Source organism: Bufo gargarizans, chromosome 2 (assembly GCF_014858855.1).
Source record: "Bufo gargarizans isolate SCDJY-AF-19 chromosome 2, ASM1485885v1, whole genome shotgun sequence".
NCBI lineage: Eukaryota > Metazoa > Chordata > Amphibia > Anura > Bufonidae > Bufo > Bufo gargarizans.
Window position 1 is genome coordinate 582,348,575 of NC_058081.1, and position 24,059 is coordinate 582,372,633.

General features: G+C 43.4%; 1 protein-coding gene across 1 annotated transcript in view; it reads right to left on the reverse strand.

Annotated features, from left to right (window-relative positions):
• The window catches only part of AGRN (agrin), a 483,523-nt gene that overhangs the window by 118,543 nt on the left and 340,921 nt on the right, over positions 1–24,059 (reverse strand). The window contains 3 exon segments of the mRNA XM_044281802.1: positions 742–942; positions 6,588–6,782; positions 11,267–11,488. Coding sequence (XP_044137737.1) covers positions 742–942; positions 6,588–6,782; positions 11,267–11,488 — 618 coding nt within the window.

Sequence of the window (24,059 nt, forward strand, 5' to 3'; positions counted from 1 at the left end):
CACCTATAAGCACCTAAAAACATCCAATAAATTCTGACTACTGTGGTCAATGGCAGATTTTTTTAAACCACAGTTGCTATCAGGATGGATTAGAAACCTAGGATATATCCAAAATTAAATGGATTAACTGACAGCTAATGGGTTCAAGGAGTTTTCTGAGAGTTAAATAGTGATGGCCTATCGTCAGAAGAGGTCATCAATATCTGATCAGTGGGATCTGAGTCCTGCCACCCCTGCTGATCATCTGTTTGAAGAGGCGGTGGCACTCCGATGAGCACTGTGACTTCCACATAAGCGAGTGACATCACTTTCTTCATTCCAGTAAATGGGCCTGGGCTGCGGTACCAAACACTGTCACCAAACAATGGACAGCGCTGTGCTTGGTACACTGTGAGGAGGCCGCAGCCCTCACTGGAGTCTCTCAGCTTCTTCAAATAGCTGATTGCTGGCAGTGCCAGGTGTTGGACCCCCACAATTAGATATTGATTACTGATCCTGAAGATAGGTCATCGATATTTTACTCCTGAAAAAAACAGGTATCCAAGAGGAATTGCATTGGTATAATGCACATTGCGAATATGCTCATAATTTTTCCTTACTTGCTTGTACTTGATTCAACACAAATAATCTTGAGGAGTGCATCTAAATCTGACCTCAGTCACAAACCCCATGATATATTTCTATCACTACCTTTGTAATAAGAAGCTAACAACAGGAAATTCAGATTGGAAATTGAATTACCATCTTCACAGGACCCTGCCCGAGAAACATCTATTTTCTTCTTCTGCTTGCAGGCTGCAGCTTGTAGTTCGCACTGGTTGTCATAAGTGACTCCATCGCTGCCGCACACTGGTAGGTAAGGCTGGCGCTCGCAAGGCTGGCACACACACTGGTTGTTTACACACTTTGCACCAAAGCTACAGATGGTGTTTCCACAAGTCTCTGAAATATATTAGAGCACCAAAAAATACATTAGTCTTACTAATAAAAGAGAACAGATCCAATTTAATTTTCAGGAATATGGGAATGTTGCCTTTCCTTCATCATGAAAACTATAATCCTTAACCCACTGGAACCATCCGGCCAATTAATGTGCATGGTGGTGTCCCAACTTTCCCCTGACATCAGAGAGAAGATGGACCGGGCTATTGAATTTCAACATTCTTCATCCTTATGTTCTCAGGGGAGATAATCCACTGCTAGAGGTGTTTGGCAGCAATTTACTCCCCCCTCCCCACCCAGAACACATACATGGTGCATCGTATCACACAGAATAGGCCATTGGCATATATCAGTGTGGTGGCAAACATGTACTTCACCAAGGCCAAAGATTCATTCCACTGCCCTAGCCCAGCATCTAAATACCCTCACCACGTGCAAAGAGTAGCTGTCAAGCTGGGGGACCCAGGGGTTCCCATTGCTGGAGTGAAAATGTAATATCTGATTGGAGATTAGGGAAACTGTAATCCCCTTTAAATGGCAATTCTCCAGAAATCTTATTGTTAGAATGCTTCTTAAAGGGTCCCACTGAGCTTTCACAGAAGGTTTGATATGTCATAGTGATCGATGGATTTTGAAGGTTTTAAGTGATAGAGGTCTGAATGCCGATCGCTAGAACGAGGACAGAGAAGGTCTCACATAGAGCGCTGTCTCTCTTTTTGCTGCAGGAGATGGAATCAAGATAGATCCATAGACTTTCTTTTGAGCCCATCTTCTGCAGCGGGGAGAGAGAGCATGTTTTGTGAGCACTTACCTCTCCTCATTCTAGCCATTGGCGGAGATCTTGTTCCCCACAGAACAAAAGCTTTGATGTGCTGGTATGACAAATCAAAAATTTGGTGAAAGCTCAGTGACCCTTTAGGAAGCATTGTAACAATAGGTTTTTTTGGAGAATTGCCATTCAAAGGGGATTACGGTTTCCCTAATCTGCAATCAGATATTACATTTCCACTCCAGCAATGGGAATCCTTGGGTCTATTGAGAGGTATCTGATAATATACATCCAAGAATGTGGAAAAATACAAATTCCCTGCACTAATATGCAAACCCAGGCACGTACTTTTTATTAAAAAAAATTGTACAAAAGCTTGTAGTCTGCAGTTGATTGACAGTAATGCTGACCGACTCCATGGGTAGTGAAAGTAAACTTTATGCAACCTTGCAGCTAAGGGAAAACCTGTGATTATCTAGATGTATCCATTTTCTGTAGGCACATAACATACTGTAGCTGACACAATACCAGCCCTAACTCATTGTAAAAAATGAGTGCACCTACAGGGGGCCATTATGTGCCTCCTACTCGTTTAGGTCCCCTTTAAATAAGCAGTGAGGTTGTATCTTGCAGAAACTTTTCAGGCATAATTCAGATTTGTCTCATTTTTGAGCCTCTGTTGGTAGTGGCAGAAGCCTCATCAGTCTTCGTGGTATACTACATAATGATAACGTCACAGGTGCTCTACTATATAAATGAAGAAAGTCTTTATCGAGCTCCGCACACAATAGATGAAGAGAAAACCATTGCTGGCTGAATTGCCAAGCACTTCATCTAGTGAAACGTCGACTGCTCATAAACAACAATCTTATTTTTAGACCCTTCCCGAGAGAACATTTTAAAGACCACCTGACAAATTAATAAAAAATGGTAAAAAGTGGAAAATTACAGCTCTTGATAACATTGCACTTTTTAATGGCTCTTGTAATTCATTTTGACTCACGTGGCGTCTAGTGAGTCTCGAGGGTGCGGTGATACAGCCGTGACTCTATCAAGCCACTTTTTTGATCGTCTGTGTTGTCTTTTTTTCTCTTATTTATAAGTTACACAGTATGAACACTTGCATTATACTATGAAGATTTATGTCACATCCATGCGTCCCCATCCGTAACAGAGAGGTTTAAAAATACATTTATAAAAACACACTCTCAGCTCTGTTCGCAGTATTTTGTGGACAAAGGGAAATCTCAGAATCTATGAGTGTTTAATGCGGATGCTAGAGGAAGAAAAAACGGAATCACTAGTAGAAATAAAGCCCTGGCACTAGATGGCCTGACTCTGGAATGGGATATAGCCGGCACTGACCAATGACTGTTTATGACAGAAAAAGTCTACTGTGAAGTTAAAGATATTTTCTGGGAGTATAAGGCCTCATGCACACGACCGTTGTGTGCATCCATGTCTGTTGTTCCATTTTCCGTGATTTTCTGCGGACCCATTGACTTTCAATAGGTCCGTTGAAAACTTGTAAAATGCACTGTTTGTCATCCGCGTCCGTGATCCGTGTTTCCTGGCGGTCAAAAAAATAGGACCTGTCCTATTTTTTTGACGGACAACGGTTTGCGGACCCATTCAAGTCAATGGGTCCGTGAAAAAACACGGAGGCACACAAGATTGTCATCTGCGTCCGTGATCCGTTTTTTTCCTATCATTTTCAAGGCAAACTTGACTTACAATTTTTTTTTTCACTTTTCTGGTCTGGTGATCCTCCAAAAATCAAGGAAGACACACGGAAGAAAAAACGGACACTGATCACGGAACAACGGAACCCCGTTTTGCGGACCGTGAAAAAATACTGTTGTGTGCATGAGGCCTAATACTGATGACCTATTCTCAGCATAGATCATTAGTATCTGATCTAGGGGGTCCGACTCACGCCACCCCGTTGATCAGCTGTTTGAAGAGGTCACGGTGCTCCGGTGAGCACTGAAGTATCCTCACAACATACCATGCACAGTGCCATACATTGTATAGTGGCTGTGCTTGGTATTGCAGCCAGGGCTATTCATTTGAATAGAACTGGGCTGCGCCTAGGCAATGTGACCAATGAACTTGACATCACTGGCCTAGGAAGAGGCCACAGCACTCATCAGAGCAACACAGCCTCTTCAAATGGATGATCATCAGGAGTTCCTAGAGTTGGACTCCTACCAATCAGATATTGATGACCTATTCTGAAGATTGGTCATAAATATTCTATTTTACTAATCCCCTTAGATCAGGGATGCCCAACTTGCAGCCCTCCAGCTGTTGCAAAACTACAACTCCCAGCATGCCTGTACAGCCTACAGCTATTATGGCATGCTGGGAGTTCTAATTTGCGGCGTCTGCACTCCTGAACATAGAAGCCAAAGGGCTTATGTAGGTTTAGCGTAGGACCTGCCTGACCTGAGACCACCTTGGCGCTTAGTAGGCGGGCCCAGATGTGTTTTGATCAAAATATATTGGCTAAGTGTCTCATATTTTATCATATCAGAGTGAGGGCTTTGTCCATATATAATGCTTGCATCTACTTTACTAAGTGCATTATTATCTTATTTCTGTTATTTTCTTCAAAAATATGGCCAGGGACATCCGCACATTTGTATATCATACCGTGCAGGATGTTTTTACCTTTATTTTTTCTGTGATTTTTTTTAGTTCTAATTTGCAACAGCTGGAGGGCCGCAGGTTGAGCATCTCTGCCTTAGATGGTGTAAGCTTAGACAGGCTTTCTAGACCTGCATCAGCCGAGGCTGGATGATAAATCTGGTGCAGGGATAGACACTTTTCTCTGACGCTATACGAACTATTGGTTGGCTTACGTTGATTTTCAGAATTGAGGTGCAATTTTAGGCCAGGCCAATTTCCAGTTAAAGGGGTTATCCCATCTTAGACAATGGGGGCATACCACAAGGATATGCCCCCATTGTCTGATAGGTGCAGATCACTCCTCTGGGACCCGCACCTACAAGGAGAACAGATCGGAGAAAGTTGAGGGGGGCTCACTGCGCGCGCGCGCGCAGCCGCCCTCCATTCATTTCTATGGAGCCGCCGAAAATAGCCGAGAGCTGGCTCGGCTATTTCCGTCGGCCCCATAGAAATTAATAGGAGCAGTGGCTGCGCATGCCGGGTGCACTCCCATTCACTTCAATGGGAGAGGCGGGGAGCTGCGCCTGGTGGTGGACGGGCCCCGGGGTCCTCCAGCCCCAACTCTCCCCGGCTCCGATTCTCCTTGTAAGTGCGGGTCCCAGAGGTGGGACCCGTACCTATCAGACAATGGGGACATATCCTAGCGATTTGCCCCTATTGTCTAAGATGGGATAACCCTTTTAAGTCACATAATTTCGCACTAATCCATGCCCCTTTGGTGAGCTAGTGGAGTGGAGTGATTTGGCTGACACTCAGGGCTAGTGGTGCACATAGAGGAGATGTATTTTGCAGTAACAAAAATCCCAGGACTCAATATTCTTCAGTCACCAATGTACTTTATTCAAAATTCATGTACAGTAATAGGACACGTTTCGGCCATTCCTGAGCCTTTCTAAATCACAACAAAATGAACAACTCATATGCAAATGAAAGGCACTAAAGGTATCAGACGCTGTCACAATATGTAGATCATTCTGAGGTACCTTTAAATTGCATAAGTTGTTAATTTTGTGATGGTTAAGAAAGGTTCAGGACCGGCCCAAACTCATCCTATTAAACTGAACATGAATTTTGATTGAAGACGAGTGTGTGCTGGGATTCCTGTTTCTCCTTCAGTGAGCTATACCCAGTAGACTTTTCTACAACTAGATGTGCAAAATTGTACCAAAAATGCACCAAATTTTAATGCTCTTTACAATGAAGTCTATGTACACTCATATTGGTAAATGTCGGCCAATCATTTGTTCTCTGTTTTTAAGGAGAGGATGGCTGACTACGGGTACATCCAGGTGGTGAGATCACAGCGGATAGGAAGGAAAACCGCTGCTATAAAAAATGCCTGAAATGGGCTGAAATGTGTCCTTCATCTGCCACTAAGGCCTCTTGTACAGGACTGTATGGTTTTGCTGTACGTTTTAAACTGATCCGTTTTTTTAATTTTTTGTTTCAGTAGTGTTACCGTTCCGTTTTTCCATATGGTTTCCATTTGTGATCTGTTTTTTTGCGGATCGCAAACAGAAACGGAAGCACACAATAAGGTTTAAACCGTACATACAGTACATTGGGCTGGGCATAACATTTTCAATAGATGGTTCTGCAAAAACGGAATGGATACGGAAGACATACGGATGCATTCCGTATGCATTCTGTTTTTTGTTTTTATGCGGAACCATTGACTAGAATGGAGCCATGGACCGTGATTTGCGGGCAATAACATATTCTATTTCGAATGGAACAGAAATACGGAAATACGAAACGGAATGCATACAAAGTACCTTCCGTTGTTTTTGCGGACCCAGTAAATGATTCCGCATACGGATAAAAAAACAAAACATAAAATAAGAAAGTTTGTGTGCAAGAGGCCTGAGACTAATTTCACATCACCATTTACCTGATCTGGCACTGGTTTTTGTCCTGCCAGTAACTGGCTGGATCCAATTATAGTCAATGGGGTCCAGCAATGAACTGCAGTATCCAACTATGTTGGATACGGTGAACTCCGCCAGGCTGTTCCTCTGCTGGAACAGCCTGCCAGATCAGATAAACGGAGATGTAAAAATTGCAACCTCATTGAAAACCACAGCCAAAACGTATGCTTGTGGTTTGGATGCAGTTTTTCACACTCCTTAACTGCTATGTGTGAACATACCCTTTCAGACACACATCATTTGGATCATCTACTTACTGCAGTCTCCCTGTGCTGCCACCTGCAGGTTAATTTGCTGTGTGCAGGCTCGTACATGGAGCTCGCATTCACTGCCATACGTGGTGCCATCAGTGCCACACACAGGTTGAGCCGAGTGTACACATTCTGTAGGGCACACACACCGTCCAGTCTCCGCCTCGCAGATGGCTCCGAACTGGCATTTCTTGCAGCGATCTGCAATAAAGAACATTACAAAGGGTCAGAATAAAATCCTCCACTCTGCTTTCCAGCTGCGTTTTGTATGTCACTCGTCTGTCCTCTAAAGATAGCTAGGATGCACCTGCACCCACTTTAATTAATTGACCTGCCACCCTGCAGGAATACATCACATGCTATTAACTCAACGGTCTGTTCTTGGGCATGCTGACAAGGTCAAAGGGTATAAAAGGGACAAATGCAGAAGAAAGTAGCATTCACTGTAATGTGGGTGACTAATTTACTTCATCAAATCCTGTCTGCAATGTACCTCTCGGGGGAAAATGTCACATCTCATGTGAATTCTAAAAGGAATGGGTGAGGGAATTTTAATAGATCATTCCGCTGCTGCATTTTGATTGTGTACAAGATCGGCAACCAGTTGTTTGTAAAAGTTTAATTCTCGCTTGAAAGTACGCTGCCTTGTGCCTGCTTCTCAACTGAATCCTAACGTTCGCCCCAAGCAAATACGTTCTGGCTTTCAATATCATTTTTTGTAATTGAAAATACAATTCATTTATGAAAATATTCATTTATTTTCATCGCTTCACGAGGCAAAAACGTTTACAGAGTCTAAAATGGAGGGAGTAAAGAAATAACTATAAAGCAGGAACTTTCTACACGCTTGTTCAATAAGATGTGTGCAATTATTCTTAATAGAATTGTGTCCACCATTACACCCTATGAGGGTGTCTTCCTACCTACCACGCTCTTTGACTAAATGTAAAGTATAGGCCAGGGATCAGCAACCAGCACCATGTGTGCGATGAGGTGGCACACAGACGTTCTGTTGGCACACCAGCTGTCCCCAAAGGATGGCAAGACTTTTTAGTCTTGTCACCATTTATCAGATGCCCTGCTGCCGCACTGCACCATTCGATCAAAAGAAACCTTAAGGCAGTCATGCACCTGTCTGCAAGGCCCGTACCAGCTACCAAAGAGGAGTGATAGCAGAGTTTTGGACTGCTACGCTACTGGCTGCCTGCGCGGCTCCGCCTCAGGACTGCTACTGGCTGCCTGCGCTGCTCCGCCTCAGGACTGCTACTGGCTGGCTGCCTGCGCTGCTCCGCCTCAGGACTGCTACTGGCTGCCTGCGCTGCTCCGCCTCAGGACTGCTACAGGCTGCCTGCGCTGCTCCATCTCAGGACTGCTACTGGCTGGCGTCCTGCGCTGCTCCGCCTCAGGACTGCTACTGGCTGCCTGCGCTGCTCTGCCTCAGGACTGCTACTGGCTGCCTGCGCTGCTCCGCCTCAGGACTGCTACTGGCTGCCTGCGCTGCTCTGCCTCAGGACTGTAACAGGCTGCCTGTGCTGCCACGCCTCAGGACTGCTACTGGCTGCCTGCGCTGCTCCATCTCAGGACTGCTACTGGCTGCCTGCGCTGATCCGCCTCAGGACTGCTACTGGCTGCCTGCACTGCTCCGCCTCAGGACTGTAACTGGCTGCCTGCGCTGCTCCGCCTTAGGACTGTAACTGGCTGCCTGCGCTGCTCCGCCTCAGGACTGTAACTGGCTGCCTGCGCTGCTCCGCCTCAGGACTGCCACAGATAAAAAAGGGGTGTGAATGGAGGAGGATGGTGAACTTGGGATGAAGGGAGAACGAGCACTGTGGCCAGATTTAGGGTAGAGGAGGAAAGTGAGTTTGGGGAGATATGGGAATGAACACTTTTGTATTTAAATCCCAACCCCTGCAGTATACATAGTGGTCCCCAGTAGTAATAAAGTCCCCCCAAGTGTCCTCCAGCAATAATAATGTCCCCCAGAGTAGCCCCCAGCAGTAATAATGTCCCCATAGTGGCCCCCAGCAGTAATAATGTCCCCCATATTGGCCACCAGCAGTAATAATGTCCCCGATATTGGCCACCAGCAGTAATAAAAACTCCCAGAGTGCCCCCTCTCCCATTAATAATATTTTCCAGAGAGGCCCCCAGCAGTAATAATATCTCCCAGAGTGCCTACCCCCAGTAATAATATTTCCCAGAGAGGCCCCCAGCAGTAATAATATCTCCCAGTGGCCCCCAGCAGTAATAATATCTCCCAGTGGCCCCCAGCAGTAATAATATCTCCCAGCGGCCCCCAGCAGTAATAATATTTCCCAGAGAGGCCCCCAGCAGTAATAATATCTCCCAGTGGCCCCCAGCAGTAATAATATCTCCCAGTGGCCCCCAGCAGTAATAATATCTCCCAGCGGCCCCCAGCAGTAATAATATTTCCCAGAGAGGCCCCCAGCAGTAATAATATCTCCCAGCGGCCCCCAGCAGTAATAATATTTCCCAGAGAGGCCCCCAGCAGTAATAATATCTCCAAGAGTGGCCCCCAGCAGTAATAATATCTCCAAGAGTGGCCCCCAGCAGTAATAATGTCCCCCAGAGAGGCCCCTGTCATGTGTAGCATAAGAATGTATTCAGATGGTGAAGTTGGATGCGGTTAAAACCACATCAGGAAAGAACCAGATGCATTTTAATATGTTCTTTTCATGCGGATGTAGATTTTACTGTAACCACATAGAAATGGCTGTTTTAACAGCACTTTCTGAATACACCCTGGGTAACATGTTGGAGCCTAACCAAACAGATTTCTTAGGGTATGTTTCCACATAGCTGTTGAGGTGCCGTTAAAACCACTGTGGAAAAGCCCTGATGGTTGGATTTAATGTGCTTTTCAATGCGGTTGCAGTTTTTTCAGGTGAAAAATATTTATTTTCTGCATCAAAACTGCATCACTGTTTCTCCAATGCAGTTTTCATGTGGATTTAATCGCACTTCAACTGCTACATGTGAACATACCCTAACAGTCACAATATGTCATTTTGACAAAAGGGGGGAAATTCAGAGTAAGGCCAAGGTGACCAATAGTCAGATGATTTTGTGCAGCTGCTGACGGCCACGGATGGATGTCGCTTGGCCACGTGTGGTCTCACCTGCACTAAGCGAAATGTGGCAGAACTGAATTGAAATACATTTGCCCTGGCACTATTTGCATCCCTTTCACCAATGCTTGCATCCAATGCAACTACTGATGGCTGATGTACATCTTATAATAGAGCATGCTGAGAGTTGTAGTTTTCAAAAGCTTAGGGAACATTGTCTTATATTCATAACTACAATTCATGTAAACACTAGAAATATTCGCCCTTATAACAATATCAAAAAAGCTACTTGTGGCCACAAACGCAAGGATTTCAGCTTGCCATGGCAGCAGTCTATCCCCCATCTAAGTGACTCATAATGCATTCACTGATAAGACAGTATAAGCAGCAGAGGCACTGGATCATATAGATTGAAAATGACGGCTAGGTAATGTGCACAGACAGGCAATACAAACTGAACAAATTGCTTATCAGGCTGGGGAAAAGCGCTATGATAAACCTGCGTGTGCCCAGCGAGGATGTGTATGGGATAAAATGACACCCTGTGTCACCAAGACCCGTGAGAAGGGACAGAGCCAGGAGCATCCAATAACACAGCGCAAGTCTCCGACCTGTCACTCCCGACACTCGCCACTTTCATTACTCCCAACAAGAAGCTCCGAGACCTCAGCATTTCACCAGGACCCGGGATCCTATTTTGCAATAAAACAGTACCATGCAGGAAGCAAATCTATTAACCCTTTCTATACTGTCCTCATACACGATAACACGGTTGAATCTGACGACAGAACCCTTTCACTCCATAGGAGGAGAGATTCATGAATCCACAATAGGGAATCTGATAATAGGTAAAGGAAGGCACAGGTAAGCTCTAAGCAGAGGAATTTGCTGAAGTCCCAGTGTCACCATTATAGGGAGTTGTCCAGGTTCAGAGCTAAACCCTGGACATAACCCCTCCTTCACCCATTCAGCCCCTATGAGTGGAGCGTCGAAGCTTTTCATTTCGTGCTAAAGACCACCCATTAGTGCCGCTGACGTCACCGGGCTCACTATTTCCTGTTGTGAATATCTCTTTAAGGATATCATCCGGCTCTCTATAAACATGGATACTGTGACGCTTGCAGCTCCTTATCTCACCATACGTTATTTACAGGTAGTGCCCGAGGCTGTGTACTGTAAGGTATGGTTTACATATATATCCGTATATAGTAGGAAACATCCTACTGTATACTTATAAACTTGAACTGTTCCCTGTAAATCTCACTGCTCTCGTATTAGAGATTACGCCTTTTGCTGACTGTACTAACAATTTGTGAAGATATCTGCCGACCTCTCCGGAGATTTTGCAGCAGTGCTCGTATACATCTTGATCAAGGCATTTTATACATAGACGGCTGCAAGAGCATAAAGCCGCATTAAATCCTGACCCTTTACCGTCTACAGTTACTTAAGAGAAATCCGCCACTGTGTGGAATTTCCCACGTCGTAACCATCTGCATTCGGTGAAACTACTGGACTAAAATGGGGTGTTATAAGCCCCCAAATACATGGATTAACAGACAATTTGGCTTATGAAGCTCAGATGTTATCCCTTACCACACGGCCCCTTGTGTTTAACAGTGATCTCCTTCTTGAGTGCGCAAGCTGTTGCCTCTAATTCACATGGATTGCCATAAGTGCGCGAGTCGCTGCCACAGACAGGGTCATACACGCTCTGGCACACTTGCTGGCACTCGCAGACTGGCTGCTGGTTTTTCACAACACATGCTGCTCCAAAACTGCATTCCACCTTTAGGCAAGGGCTGGGAGCGTGAAGATCTGTAAGAGAGAGAAAGACATAGGTCAGCTTAGAGATGTGCTATTAAAAGTCCTGTGCGGAGAGCACAATTACAAGCGCTCCCTGAGCAGCAAGCAGGGCAAGCGGGGGGGAAGTATTGCATGCTAGTCATACTCTGCCCCCTCGAGGAGGGAAGGGAACGTCAAGCTTGTTGAGCACATGTGCCCGCCAGCACTACTGTTTTGATCGAACAGGCCATTCTGGCAGAATAAAAGCTACAACATACAGATACACACACCATCAACAGGATTTGTCAACACTCACAGAATCCGATTTGGACAATTCTATAGATTTACATGCATCAGAAAGGCACATTTTGATTGTATGCTATTTGAAGGAAAATTGGTATATTACTTCCATTAAAATGAAAGATTATCTTCAACAAATCCTGTGAGTGCTACAATGATACAGCTTTTAGTGGACACCGGTGGCATGCCCTTCTTGGAATGTGCAGAGCCCGAATTACATCACTAGAAGTCAAAATACAATGGCTGTTTTTGGCATCTAGTTTCTAAAATGCTGCTTTAAAGTCCAATATAATTGTGAGGATAGGGAGGAGGAAGCCAGAGATCAGAACTAGCAATAGGCAAAAGAAGCATCAGCCTGATGAAATCCACATGTCCAAAAAAAATTTCGACTGTATTTCCACTTCTTGGATTGGGTGGTAAGGAATGAAGTGCATGATTTTGAAAAAAAAAAAAACCACACACTTCCTAAAAACACCACCCTGGGTGCTTCACTTGTCCATAGCAGCATCAATTAAAGTAGGTTGAGCTGCAGTACCAGGCACAACTAGGGTTGAGCAAATCAAAGTATCCGTTGTGGACTTTGATCCAAATTTCAGGAAAAATTTGATTAGTCGCGAAGCCGAATTTCCTCATGCTTCGTGGTAACAAATCAAATTTCTGTGAAAATTTCCCTTAATGCGGCATCTGAGGGGTTCAATGATGGGGGGAGGCGCAATTGCCGTTCCGCGTCATTGCGCCCGCTACTTACAAAGAAATGCGCTTCATGATGAAGTCATTCATCAAGAAGCAAATTTATTTGTGAAATTCTGCGAAGCAGCCGAATCGAATATTTCTAAACTTAGCTCAACACTAGACACAACCTATGAAATAAAGTGGCGCTGTTTCTGGAAGGAAACAGCCACATTTTCCTAATCTCATACAACTTCTTTAAGCCCAAAATGTATGATAATTGCAGTGGAGAAGCACAAGGACTGAAACATACACTAAAATGCATAAACAGCAATTCCCAAACACAGTCATTAAATTACTCCCGTAAATTACAAGTTTTACTGAATATTTTACCACAAACTTATATATCAATCTGCTCAGCTCCTTCTGCTCTGTAACATACCCTCTAGGAGATTAAAAGTATTGAGCGCAAATATTCTAAAAGAGAATTTTTATCGAGAATATCGGCACTTCAAGAATTCGCGAATATTTAGAATATAGTGCTATATATTCGTTATGACGAATATGCATTTTATTTTTATTTTTAACACAGTACACATCAGGTGATCATCCCTCCCTTCATCAAGCTTGTGGGCCAATGAGAAGGCTTTGTCACGGCTTAGCAACATCCCTGGCAACCAATAGAAAAGTTGCCGACCCCTTACTATATAAGAACCTCCCCAGCAGCTATTTTCTAAAGTTTATTGCAGTTATGAAAGAGAGAGCAGTGTCAGTGCTGTGCTCTGTGCTTTGTTGTATTACATTAGACAGTTATCTTATATCTATCATTCAGATAGTTAGGGGGAGATAGTCAGTGTAGGTTAGATTGATCTATAGTGTGGCTGATTCTGCTGTCCATACATACATGCTACAGACATAGCGCTGTGATGTCACAAGTTGCACGTATTGCGAAACAATATGCGCATCATTAATTGCTGAAAATTCACAAGCGCAATTATATTGGAGCACTCTATCTGTATATAAAGCTATTCTAATGTTCTGCCATGCCAACCATTTTCTCCAGTCTCAGGAAACTTATACCAGCTTGAAAAATGTAGCATAAGTGACCAATGCCGGTATTTTGTGCACATTACGCGAATAATACATTGCCGATTTTCGCACTCAAGAATATCCTCTCGAATTTGCGAATATTCTACAAAATATTAGCGAAATATCGCGAATTTGAATATTGCCCCTGCCGCTCATCACTACTCCATAACAAGATGCTGCAGGTTGCACTGCATTTTGGGGTAACAGGTCCTCTATAAGACCATCACCATGAACAGATGATAGCTCTCTACTGTATACACATTTACACAGGGAATGCTATCAATCACTGATAACATGGACTCTGTGTACAACTGAACGTAGAAACAGCAGAGCTATAAATGTATAAAATACAAGTTACAATAAATATTTTCCCACATAACTATATATCCATCTGCTCATCTCCTTCTGCTCTATAACATACTTTCTAGGAGATTTTATAGCATTTTGTGGTGACAGTTCCTCTTTAAAGGGGATTTCTGAGACTTAAATACTGATGACCTATCCTCTGGGTAGGTCATCAGTATGTGACGTCTCTCACCTTTCTGTAGGCCAAGTGACTTTGTGAGCTGTGAGAAGGTTACGGTGCTACTGCGAGTTCCAGTGCCTTCTCAAACAGCTGATCGGCGGGGGTCCCTGGTGTTGGACCCCCACTGATCAGATACTTATGACCTATCCAGAGAATAGGTTATCAGTATTTAAATCTCAGAAAACCCTTTTAACACCCCTTCCTTTCCATAACTTTTGGGCCAATAACCCTTGTTTGCCAAAAATACATTTGCAGTTCCTCTGGAGAGGGGAGTCCATTTCGTTTTTACACCCATTACTAACAGGGATGGGACCAACCTTGTCAGATCCCCCTCTCTCCAAGTGCACATATATACAGAAAATAAAATAAGAAAAAACATTGGCGTCTGCGATTTGGCCCATTGCAATGATATCATGGCAAATTGTTCTGGGAAAAAGGACATTTTTGCAGCATTTTTAGACAATAGAACCAAAAACACGTGTTAGTGACATATAAGCAACACCAAAGTCAATCCAAAAGCAGCCCTAGATCTTCACTCAAATAAAGCAAGCCAATGGGCACATCTTTATACCCACAACATGGCACTACCTTCCTTATGTCAGCTGTGCCAAAGCTGAACCCACCTCTGTGTCCCGATACGGAGTGATACAAGTAGAACACGATAATATACCGTTGCACGTGAGACATTGGGACAGCAAACAGCATATAACCGTGTCCTTATGGAAGCATAGATCTTGTCTTGGAAAGAGTAATTGCTACCTTTTCCCTCGCGGCTTGACCTATTTCTACAGCCTTTGTAATATTACCAGAGGGCAGGTGAAAGGATGTAGGCTGATCTGGGAAAGATGGAGTTAAAAGCAGCTCGCAAAATCCCAGCAAGTTTATGAAAAATACCATCTGTTATTGTTTCACTTCTTCACTTTGCAAACAGTCTTTGATTCCTTTATGTTTCAGAATGTGTAGCTTGAAATTAAAGCTATTGTGGCTTTTTTCCCCCTTATCCGCGGAGATCTTGGTTACCATGGCGATATTAGTGGTTGTAGGCCTTTGCTTCTAAATGTAAATTTGAAATGCTTAGAAATTGAAATACGGCAGATCAAAAAGCCGCACAATGCAACATCATGACAATTCGTATGCTGGCTTCATAAAGTGCTGGTTTTTTAACTGTTAGGAATACCTATTATTCTGGAAAACATGTTGCGGTTAGTGGCTTTTAACAAGTGTTTTTGTGGCGCTTTTGCATTAAATCTCCCACACTTTCAGAAACCCCGTGCTGACTTCATTTGCATGCTTCCTTTTTTTATAGTTTTTTTTTTTTACGTAGCAGGAAAACAAATTTCCTTTTAATATTGCACTTCTGTCAAGGCAAGTTTTCTTATAGAATTAGAGATAAATGCACACTGCATACAAGCGCATGCATATATTTCCATCCAGTGCATAGGCTGTATCTAATGAGCGCCGATCACGGCTCCTTTAATCTTTTATGGCAGCTGTGTTGTGCATGCAAAGGCGCCTTACATACAATATATATGAGACATAGGCAAGGTGGATTTATTGGGTACTATTTCTGATGTTATTACAGCCGTATATTATAAATGACAAATGCTTCCCCTCGCTGGAAAGGCTACTGCTGTCTGTGCCACCTTTTCACAAACCAACAAGCTCAGCAGAGAAATCTTGCCAGGCTTCATACTGTAAAGCCTTACTCCTGGACCAGCGAGGATAATGGAATTCTGTTACTCTGTCACATTTCTTCACCATGTGATTGAATTATGGCCTGATTTAAGAGACAGTTATGCAAAAACATGGTACTTCAGTACATGGACTTCATATGTGGCAATTGGATGAACTTAGCCGATGCAGTATTTTTTAGCAGCAGTCAGATGCTGTTTAGTTGTGAACAGTATTCTTAAAAAGAACACCAACACAGTAAGGCTACATGCACACGAACGTGGTTCGATTCAGCATCCGAACCGCAATTTTTGCGGCTTGGGTGCAGACCCATTCACTTCAGTGGGGACGCAAAAGATGTGGACAGCACTCCGTGTACTGTCCACATCCGTTGCTCTGTTCCGTAGCCCCGCAAAAAAAAAATAGAACATGTCCTATTCTTGTCCGTTTTGCGGACAAGGATAGGCATTGTTACAATGGATCAGCCAAAAAAACGGATGCCATATGGACGTCATCCGTTTTTTTTTTGCGGATCTACAATTTGCGGACTGCAAAACACATACAGTAGTGTGCATCTAACCTAAAGCACTTTTATTTTAGGGTTTACTGAATGTATTCTTACTTAGGGCTATTTAGGGTCCCCAATGCATGGGCAACATCTGTGCTGCTGCCGCTGACAGATCCAGACCTATTCAACTTGAATGGGTCCATGCCTCCGTTCCGCAAGTGAATGGGTCCACACCTGGATGCAGTGAAAAAATGGCCGGAGCCCGTATATTGCAGACCCGCTGTTTGCAGGCTGCAATACGGGCCAGGCCGGCACACGTTCTTGTGCATGGGCCCTTAAAGGCACATTTACTACATGTAAATTAATGGATAATGCCAGTTTCAACAAAAGAAGAGCTGAAGGCTGTAGCATCTGACTGGTATCAGGCAGGGGATACACACCGACTTCAGCCACAGCAAGTGTCACACAACCAAAGACTGCTGTGCAGCACGGCATAATGCGAGTGCAACATACCTTGCTGCAACTGCACCTGTCACCAAAAGTCCAGCTATGTTAGATTTCTTTTGCATTTGTTGGGTCGTGGCAGCATGCCGGACGCAATGTGACCCCACCCTACTCAGCAATCTTTGGTCGCAGCTACACTATCTCCAGGGCCTGATTTAGACAAAGTGTGGCCCTGGGCAAAATTTTAAGTGGGGCCCCAAAATAAATATTACACAAACAACACATTCACACATAGCCTGCCTGCACTGATTGCGGATTACACATTGTTTTTCCATGCAGATTCTCGTGCAGAGAAACTGCAGTATAATACAGTACCACCAAGGTGTATAAGATTATCTTTAGGATAAGTCATCAATATCAGATCGGCTGGCGTCCTTCTGCCAGAACCCCTGCCGATCAACTGTTGGGCGGCCAGTGATGTCACTGTATATCAGTCACATGGCCTAGTTGCAGTTCAGTCCCATTCAAGTGAAATACCAAGCATCGTTGCTGTCTAATATACGGCGCTGGGCTTGGTAAACTATAAAGAGACCTCATTGCTCACCGGTGAGCGCCGTGGCCTCTTCAAACAGCTGATCAGCAGGGGTGTCAGGAGTCGGATCCCCACTGATCTGATACTGATGACCTATCCTGCGGATAGACCATCCATATCAAATTCCCAGGTAAACCTTTTAACTGAAAAAAACAAGAAGCAGGTTGGAAAGACAAATATATATAATGTAACTCTCCTTTAAAAACACTTTCCACATGTAATAGTTACCACACACCTCTTACATCCAGGGACATCTCCTGTCATGTAGACCTTCTCTTTCCTCTTCTCCTCCATTTGACCCAGACCGCCATGACAAATTCTTTCAGCCACATCTCGTCTCTACGGAGCTTGTAACACAGACACATTAGATTTCTACATTTTTCCATCAACCTCCCCATCCTGGTGTCCCCACAGTGTCATCCTGCTGCCACTCCTAATACTGTGCCTGTTCTGCCCCCCAATGTCTCAGGTACTATACTGCTAAATAAATAGTGATCCTAATAGACATAATTGGGGTCATTTATCAAACTGGTGTAAAATAGTACTGGATTTCCAAAGAAGCTGTCATAAATGAAAGGTGAGATCTGATTGATTGCTATGTGCAAAAGACAGTTTTACTTTACACTAGTTTGATAAATTATCCTAAATATCCCTATAATGTCCACAGTAGCTATAATGTCCCCTAGAGTGCTCCGAGTAATAATAACACCCTATATTGTGCTCCAGGTAATAATCCCTGTATAGTGTCCCCAAAAATAATAGAATTGCCCCTACAGTGCCTCACCAATAGCAAGGCCCCCCCACGCTCCCCCCATAGTAATTTGCCCCCACACAGTAATTTCCCCCACACTTCCCCCCATAGTAACCCCCCACAGAAATTTCCCCCACACTGTAATTTCCCCCACACTGTAATTTCCCCCACACAATAGTTTCCCTGACACTGCCCCCACACAGTAGTTACCCCGACACTGCCCCCACACAGTAGTTACCCCGACACTGCCCCCACACAGTAGTTACCTCAACACTGCCCCCACAGAGTAGTTACTTCAACAATGTCCCCACACAGTAGTTTCCCCGACTCTGCCCCAACACAGTAATTTCTCCCACACTGCCCCCACACAGTAGTTTTCCCCACATTGCCCAATATAGTAATTTGCCCGCACATAGTAATCCCTCCCATAATAATTTGCCCCCACATAGTAATCCCTCCCATAATACTTTGCCCCCACACAATAATCCCACCCTATAATTTTCCCCCCACATAGTAATTTTCCCCCATACTGCAATTTCCCCCCGAAGTACTGTCTCTTCACATGTCTCCCTGTGTGTCCCCCCATGTTCCCCAAAGTTGGCACATAAAATATAAAATAAAAAAAATAAAAGCTAAATACTTACCTATGTCCAGGAGCGCGATGGCAGGTGCGCACACTCCACTGTGCTGCGTCCGGCACAGGCGCACGCGGTGACCTCCTCACGCACACGCCTGTGCTGGGATTTTACTACCACGTAGGCCTCAGGCCTGAAGCCTATTGCAGTGATCGGCGGCGAGGCAGGGAACTATGCGCTCCCGTGCCCCGCCGCAGTATGTGGGCGTTCGGTTCGGCGTTGGGCCCCCCCAGCTGTGCCGACCCGAACATCCCTATTGTAACCCGCTACTGACTGGAAGGGGGCCAATTTTGGTGAAAGGGGCCCAGGGCAATTGCCCAGTTTCCCCCCCCTAACGCCGGCCCTGACTGTCTCCTTAAGGCGTGTACACATGTTCAGGTTGTTTGATGCAGTTTTGGAAGCCACTTTTAAGATCTACTCCTGATTTTTGCTTCCAAAACTGTATCAGGAAACCTGAGTGTGGGACCTAACCCTTAGCGGCAGAAGAGTCTCTTGAAGAAACAGAGAAACATCTGTAACATTCATCCCCCCATGTGCCATTTATAATATTAGTGGTAGATGGGCCTTCACAGCCTGAATATTCCCTCTACACTCATGTGGAATTTGACATTCGTGATCCAAAGCATTTCTTTAAGTGCATGAAAAGTGGTATACTTGTGCCAGTGGAAGTTTAATACATTCCCGGACCAGTTTTTTGCAGGCACAGTAAATGTTGCACTATTTTTGCTGACACAATAACGTGTCCCCATATTACTGAAAATGAGTGATACGTATTTAGCTGTGATATTTTTTTTTAACCCAATGACTGGTATACTTCGTGTAGAAGCTTATGTATACTTACCAACAGTCAAAAGTGGTCGGTGGAGTGGACCCCCTTTTTTCACTGTTCAGTCATTTCCCATGTTAATGACATCACTTGTCCCAGACCGGGGACACGAAGGCAGTGTATATGAATACCCAAGTCTTAGCTGAATGGTAACTCATATTTCATTATCTTATTTCATAATTGTGTTTTAAGAGTTAAAATAAAATATGTGGGCTGCAAAACTAGCACAGCTCAGGAAAACAACCTGAAAACAGGCCTGCGTGTATTTCTGATAAGATAATCAATTTTTACTGTATTTACTCTTAGGGGAGGCTTATAAGGGGAAATTGTAAAGTTAGTTTTGCAGGAGTCTGTGTTGGTGTAATTTCCACCATATTTATTTCACAATGTTTGATCGATTTTCTATGCCACGCGTTTTCTGGAGCAAGACCCCATACATTTTTGATGTTTTTTTTAGAAGTCTTATGGGGTCATTTATCAAACTGGTGTAAAGTAGAACTGGCTTAGTTGCCTAAAGCAACCAATCAGATTCCACCTTTCATTTTCCAAAGGAGCTGTCAAAAATGAAAGATGGAATCTGATTGGTTGCTATGGGCAACTAAACAATAAAAACAACAAGCGTATGGGGTGTAACAGTATGTTTTCCAAATGAATAGAATAAAACGGCACAGTTAGTATAAAAAAGAACAATCTTATCTTTTAGCTCAAAAAAGGTATACACATAGGAGGTATACACAATGATTAGAATTATAACCCTAAAACATACGCTAAGAATCATAATAGGCCAGTTGAATCGAATATGTCACTTACTTCACTAGATAAATTCAAGACACCTGACACCCTCTCCTTCAGCACAGTATTCAACTGTATCATCGTCCTGAGGATGGTAATACAGTTGAGTTTAGGGGGGAAAATGCAGCCGATGAGCATCAAATCATTATGTACCTGGCCTGCGGCCATCAGGAGGGCTTGGGTGGCCCTCTCAGCATTGGCCCACCGGGAAATTTCCCTGTAGGATCTATGGCCAATCTGCCCCTGGATCTCTCTACGAGAAGTGATACAACTTTCTAATATACTTTGGAGCACATTTACTAATCCTATAAATAGCATAAATTTAGACGGGGTGTCTAGACCTGCACCAGACTCAAGCTGGATGCTAAATCTGGGACATCTATAGGCATTTTTGTATAACAAATTATTTTGTGCTTACTTTGAAACAGAATTTTATGCCAGAATTTTAGGCAAGTTTGGAGCAACATTTTGCATATTAGGCCTCACCCCTTTTGCATTAAACATTCCCCCTTGACAGCCTAGGTGCGCAAAATAAAGCCTAGATGCTCTAAATTTTAGTGCAATTTACACCATACTCTAGGTGTGCACACTCAAATTGGTAAAACATTCTTTTTTACTTTCAGAGTTCAGAGGCTGCAGTCATATAGATAGCTAGTCCTGCTCTTAGCTGAGAAGCAGATACAACTATATCTAGTCTAGGAGATGCTATTTATGGGAATAGCTATTTAAGGAATGTCCTAAAATCGAAGTGTTGGTAGCGTTTTTTGCCTTGTCAAATATTTTTTGGGGTGTTTTTTTGTCACATTTTACGTGTGTTTTTTTCAGGCTTTATTTTCCTACTGAAATGTCTACGGGGAAACTGTGACTGATAGCTGTCTCTGTATACAGAGAAAGCTATCCATCACTGATAATACCTCCCCACTGTACTGCCATCAGTGACTGACAGATATCCCTATATACACACTTACACAGAAAATATTGACAATAATTGATAACATATCCCTGTGTACAACTGAATTCAGAGATTTAAATTAATATATCACAAGTTTTACTGTATCTTTTCCAACAAATGATATATCAATCTGCTCAGCTCCTGCTGCTCTAGGCTGCCTTCAGCTCAGACACTATGTTCAATGTGACAGGTTCCTTTATAACATCATTACAAAAACTGCAGTGTTTGTAGGGGATTTTATAATTTCCTACTGGCCAAAAATCTAGCCATGCTGTTTTTAGCTCCTCAAAAAAAATAAAAAAATAAAAATGCTGCCTTTTTGAAAAAAATTATGTGTAACCAACCACCCAAAAGTGGTCAAACGGGAAAATCTACAGCCAGTTATACTCACATCCACCAATAAAATGTTATTAGCTTGACTGACTCAACTATATAACATATGGTATGAAAGTGGCAGCAGTGTTAGGAGGCTGTATGGTAGTGCACTTCCAGCTGCTGAAATCTCTGTGCAGACATACTGTACCCAGCTAACAGGCCCGGGAACAATTTTCAGAACAGTTCAATTCTGTAGACAGAACTGAAAGTCAATATTTCCTTTTTACATATTCTCTCCAGCTGCTCTCCAAGAACATAATAGAGCAACTTTCGTCTGTTCCCTACAGGAAAAAAATACTAATAGCAATTAACTGAACTGGAGCACGACTTTAACTGCACAGTGTCAGTGTAAGAGCCAAGTAACTACCTGTAATGAATGGGAGCCCATTAGAGCTTCTTTATTCCACAAGTGTTTCAGATAAAGTGAAGTCATACGTTCCACACAAACTACACCTCCAATAGATAAAAAGGAGCTTCTCCTGGATAATTGACAGTGTCATGATACCAAATTTCTTTGCAGCCCTGTAAGTTGCTTCAGGAAAATTCACATTGTCAAAAAACAACAACTACTGTATAATGCGGAATTGCTACTTAATTAATTAAAGGTGGAGGGACTCCTTAAAGTGACTGTCCAGTCATGAGCGCAAAAATGATACAGTATGTAGGACGGTACCTACAGGGGATTTATTTATTTTCCTCAGATTTAGCTTTTTGGCCGCTTTTTAGCTCAGCTCTATAAAAGTGGAGCTGTGATCTGTGACTACAGCTTAGCAACAGGGCCTACAGAGCGTCTGAGACACACCTCCTGACTCAGGATTGGTTCAGGCTGCTGTCCTCTTCCTGCCCCTGCAGATCTATGTCCTACAAGCCCATTACAGGCTCAATCAGCAAGAGCTGATTTCCATTACAGCAAAGGCAGAATGATTATAACTTACAGATGACTAAACCACTAGTAACAAAACAACTGAGTGACCCAGTGATATGCCATATGGGGGACTGGGAACTTAAAGTGGCCCTGGAAAAAATACAAACGGTGTCCCTGTTTTGTAGTCGGGTCTAAATTGATGAAAGGGCCAACACAATTAGGCAGGGCCAGAAATACCATATTGTGGCATATTATACCACCCCAACAGAGCCAAATACCACAGTCCATCACTGCCGCCGACAGTACAAAATACATCCCTAACAGCGTCCACTGGCCAGCCTTGAGGAGGCCTCAGGCCCCCCCCTGCCACCGGGAAATTTCCCTGTAAGGTCTATGGCCAATCCGCCCCTGTATAGGAGCCATGTCACTGCTGCAGCCAGTCTTTCTAATAAAACAGCACATGTATTGTATGAAGAGGAAATATAATTCAGTTAATATGGAATTTGATATAATCTTTATATATATAAAAGGGGTGGTCTAAGTTAAGGGGGTTGTGCAGTGCTAGTATACTGATGACCTATCCTTGATTAGCTTTTAAAAGAGGCAGTACATCAACTACCTTATGTGTCTCCCCCAATTCATCATTAGATTGTAAGCTCTTTGAGCAGGGCCCTGACTCCTAGTGTTTCAGTTGCATATTAGCCAGTTACTTTTGTTTTGTACATGAACCCTAGGAATTTGAAAAGCGCTTCGGAATATGGTGGTGCTATATATATAAATTATTATTATATTACAGTGTAATCACAACATGTTCAAGACCAGTAGTAATTACACCGCACTACCACCAAGATCTAGACGGTGAAAGGGCTGTTTGTTAATTTAGCACATTCACAGGGCTGTCCAAGTTTTTAATGACCTCAAACAACCCTTCGAAGAGCAATATAATGGCCAAGTGGAAAGTATGCACGTACATACATTACCATAAACGGAAACCCCACGCTAAGTAAGGTGACATTTAAATCAGTAAGAGTCAGAGAGCCCATTTCAGCATAGGGGTCATATAGTCTGTATATATTCTGGTTTAGATTGAGCACTTACTGTATGCACTTACTGTATGGCAATAATGGTAGGATAACATTTTGGAGTCACTAATTAAAAGTGAAGCGGTAGAAATCATATCCCATAATCGGATAATGTAGGAATGTCATTCTTTTCCTCTTCTGTGCACCACAATTAAATATTTTGGTAATATATTCTACTCGTACCAAATGAAAATATGAAGCATGACCAAATTTATCTATGCCCCCTTTACCTTCAACCACTGCTGGGAATGAATTAGAGGAGGAGAGCACCAGGACCTGGAGCCACCAGAAGGTGTTCAATGCATTGCTTTATATGCATCCATCATAGTCACAGAATGCAGATTATGAAGCACATATGGCCCCCCCCCCCCCCCACCTGTTCCTATTTTCTACAGATTCCTACTTCTGCCCTTCTTGTGGTTCTGATGGATGTGTATGGAGAAGTGTACCCTGTGACGTCAGCAACACACATCTTTACTTTATATTGGTAGATTGTATTTGAATGGTATATTATAGATATATTAGGC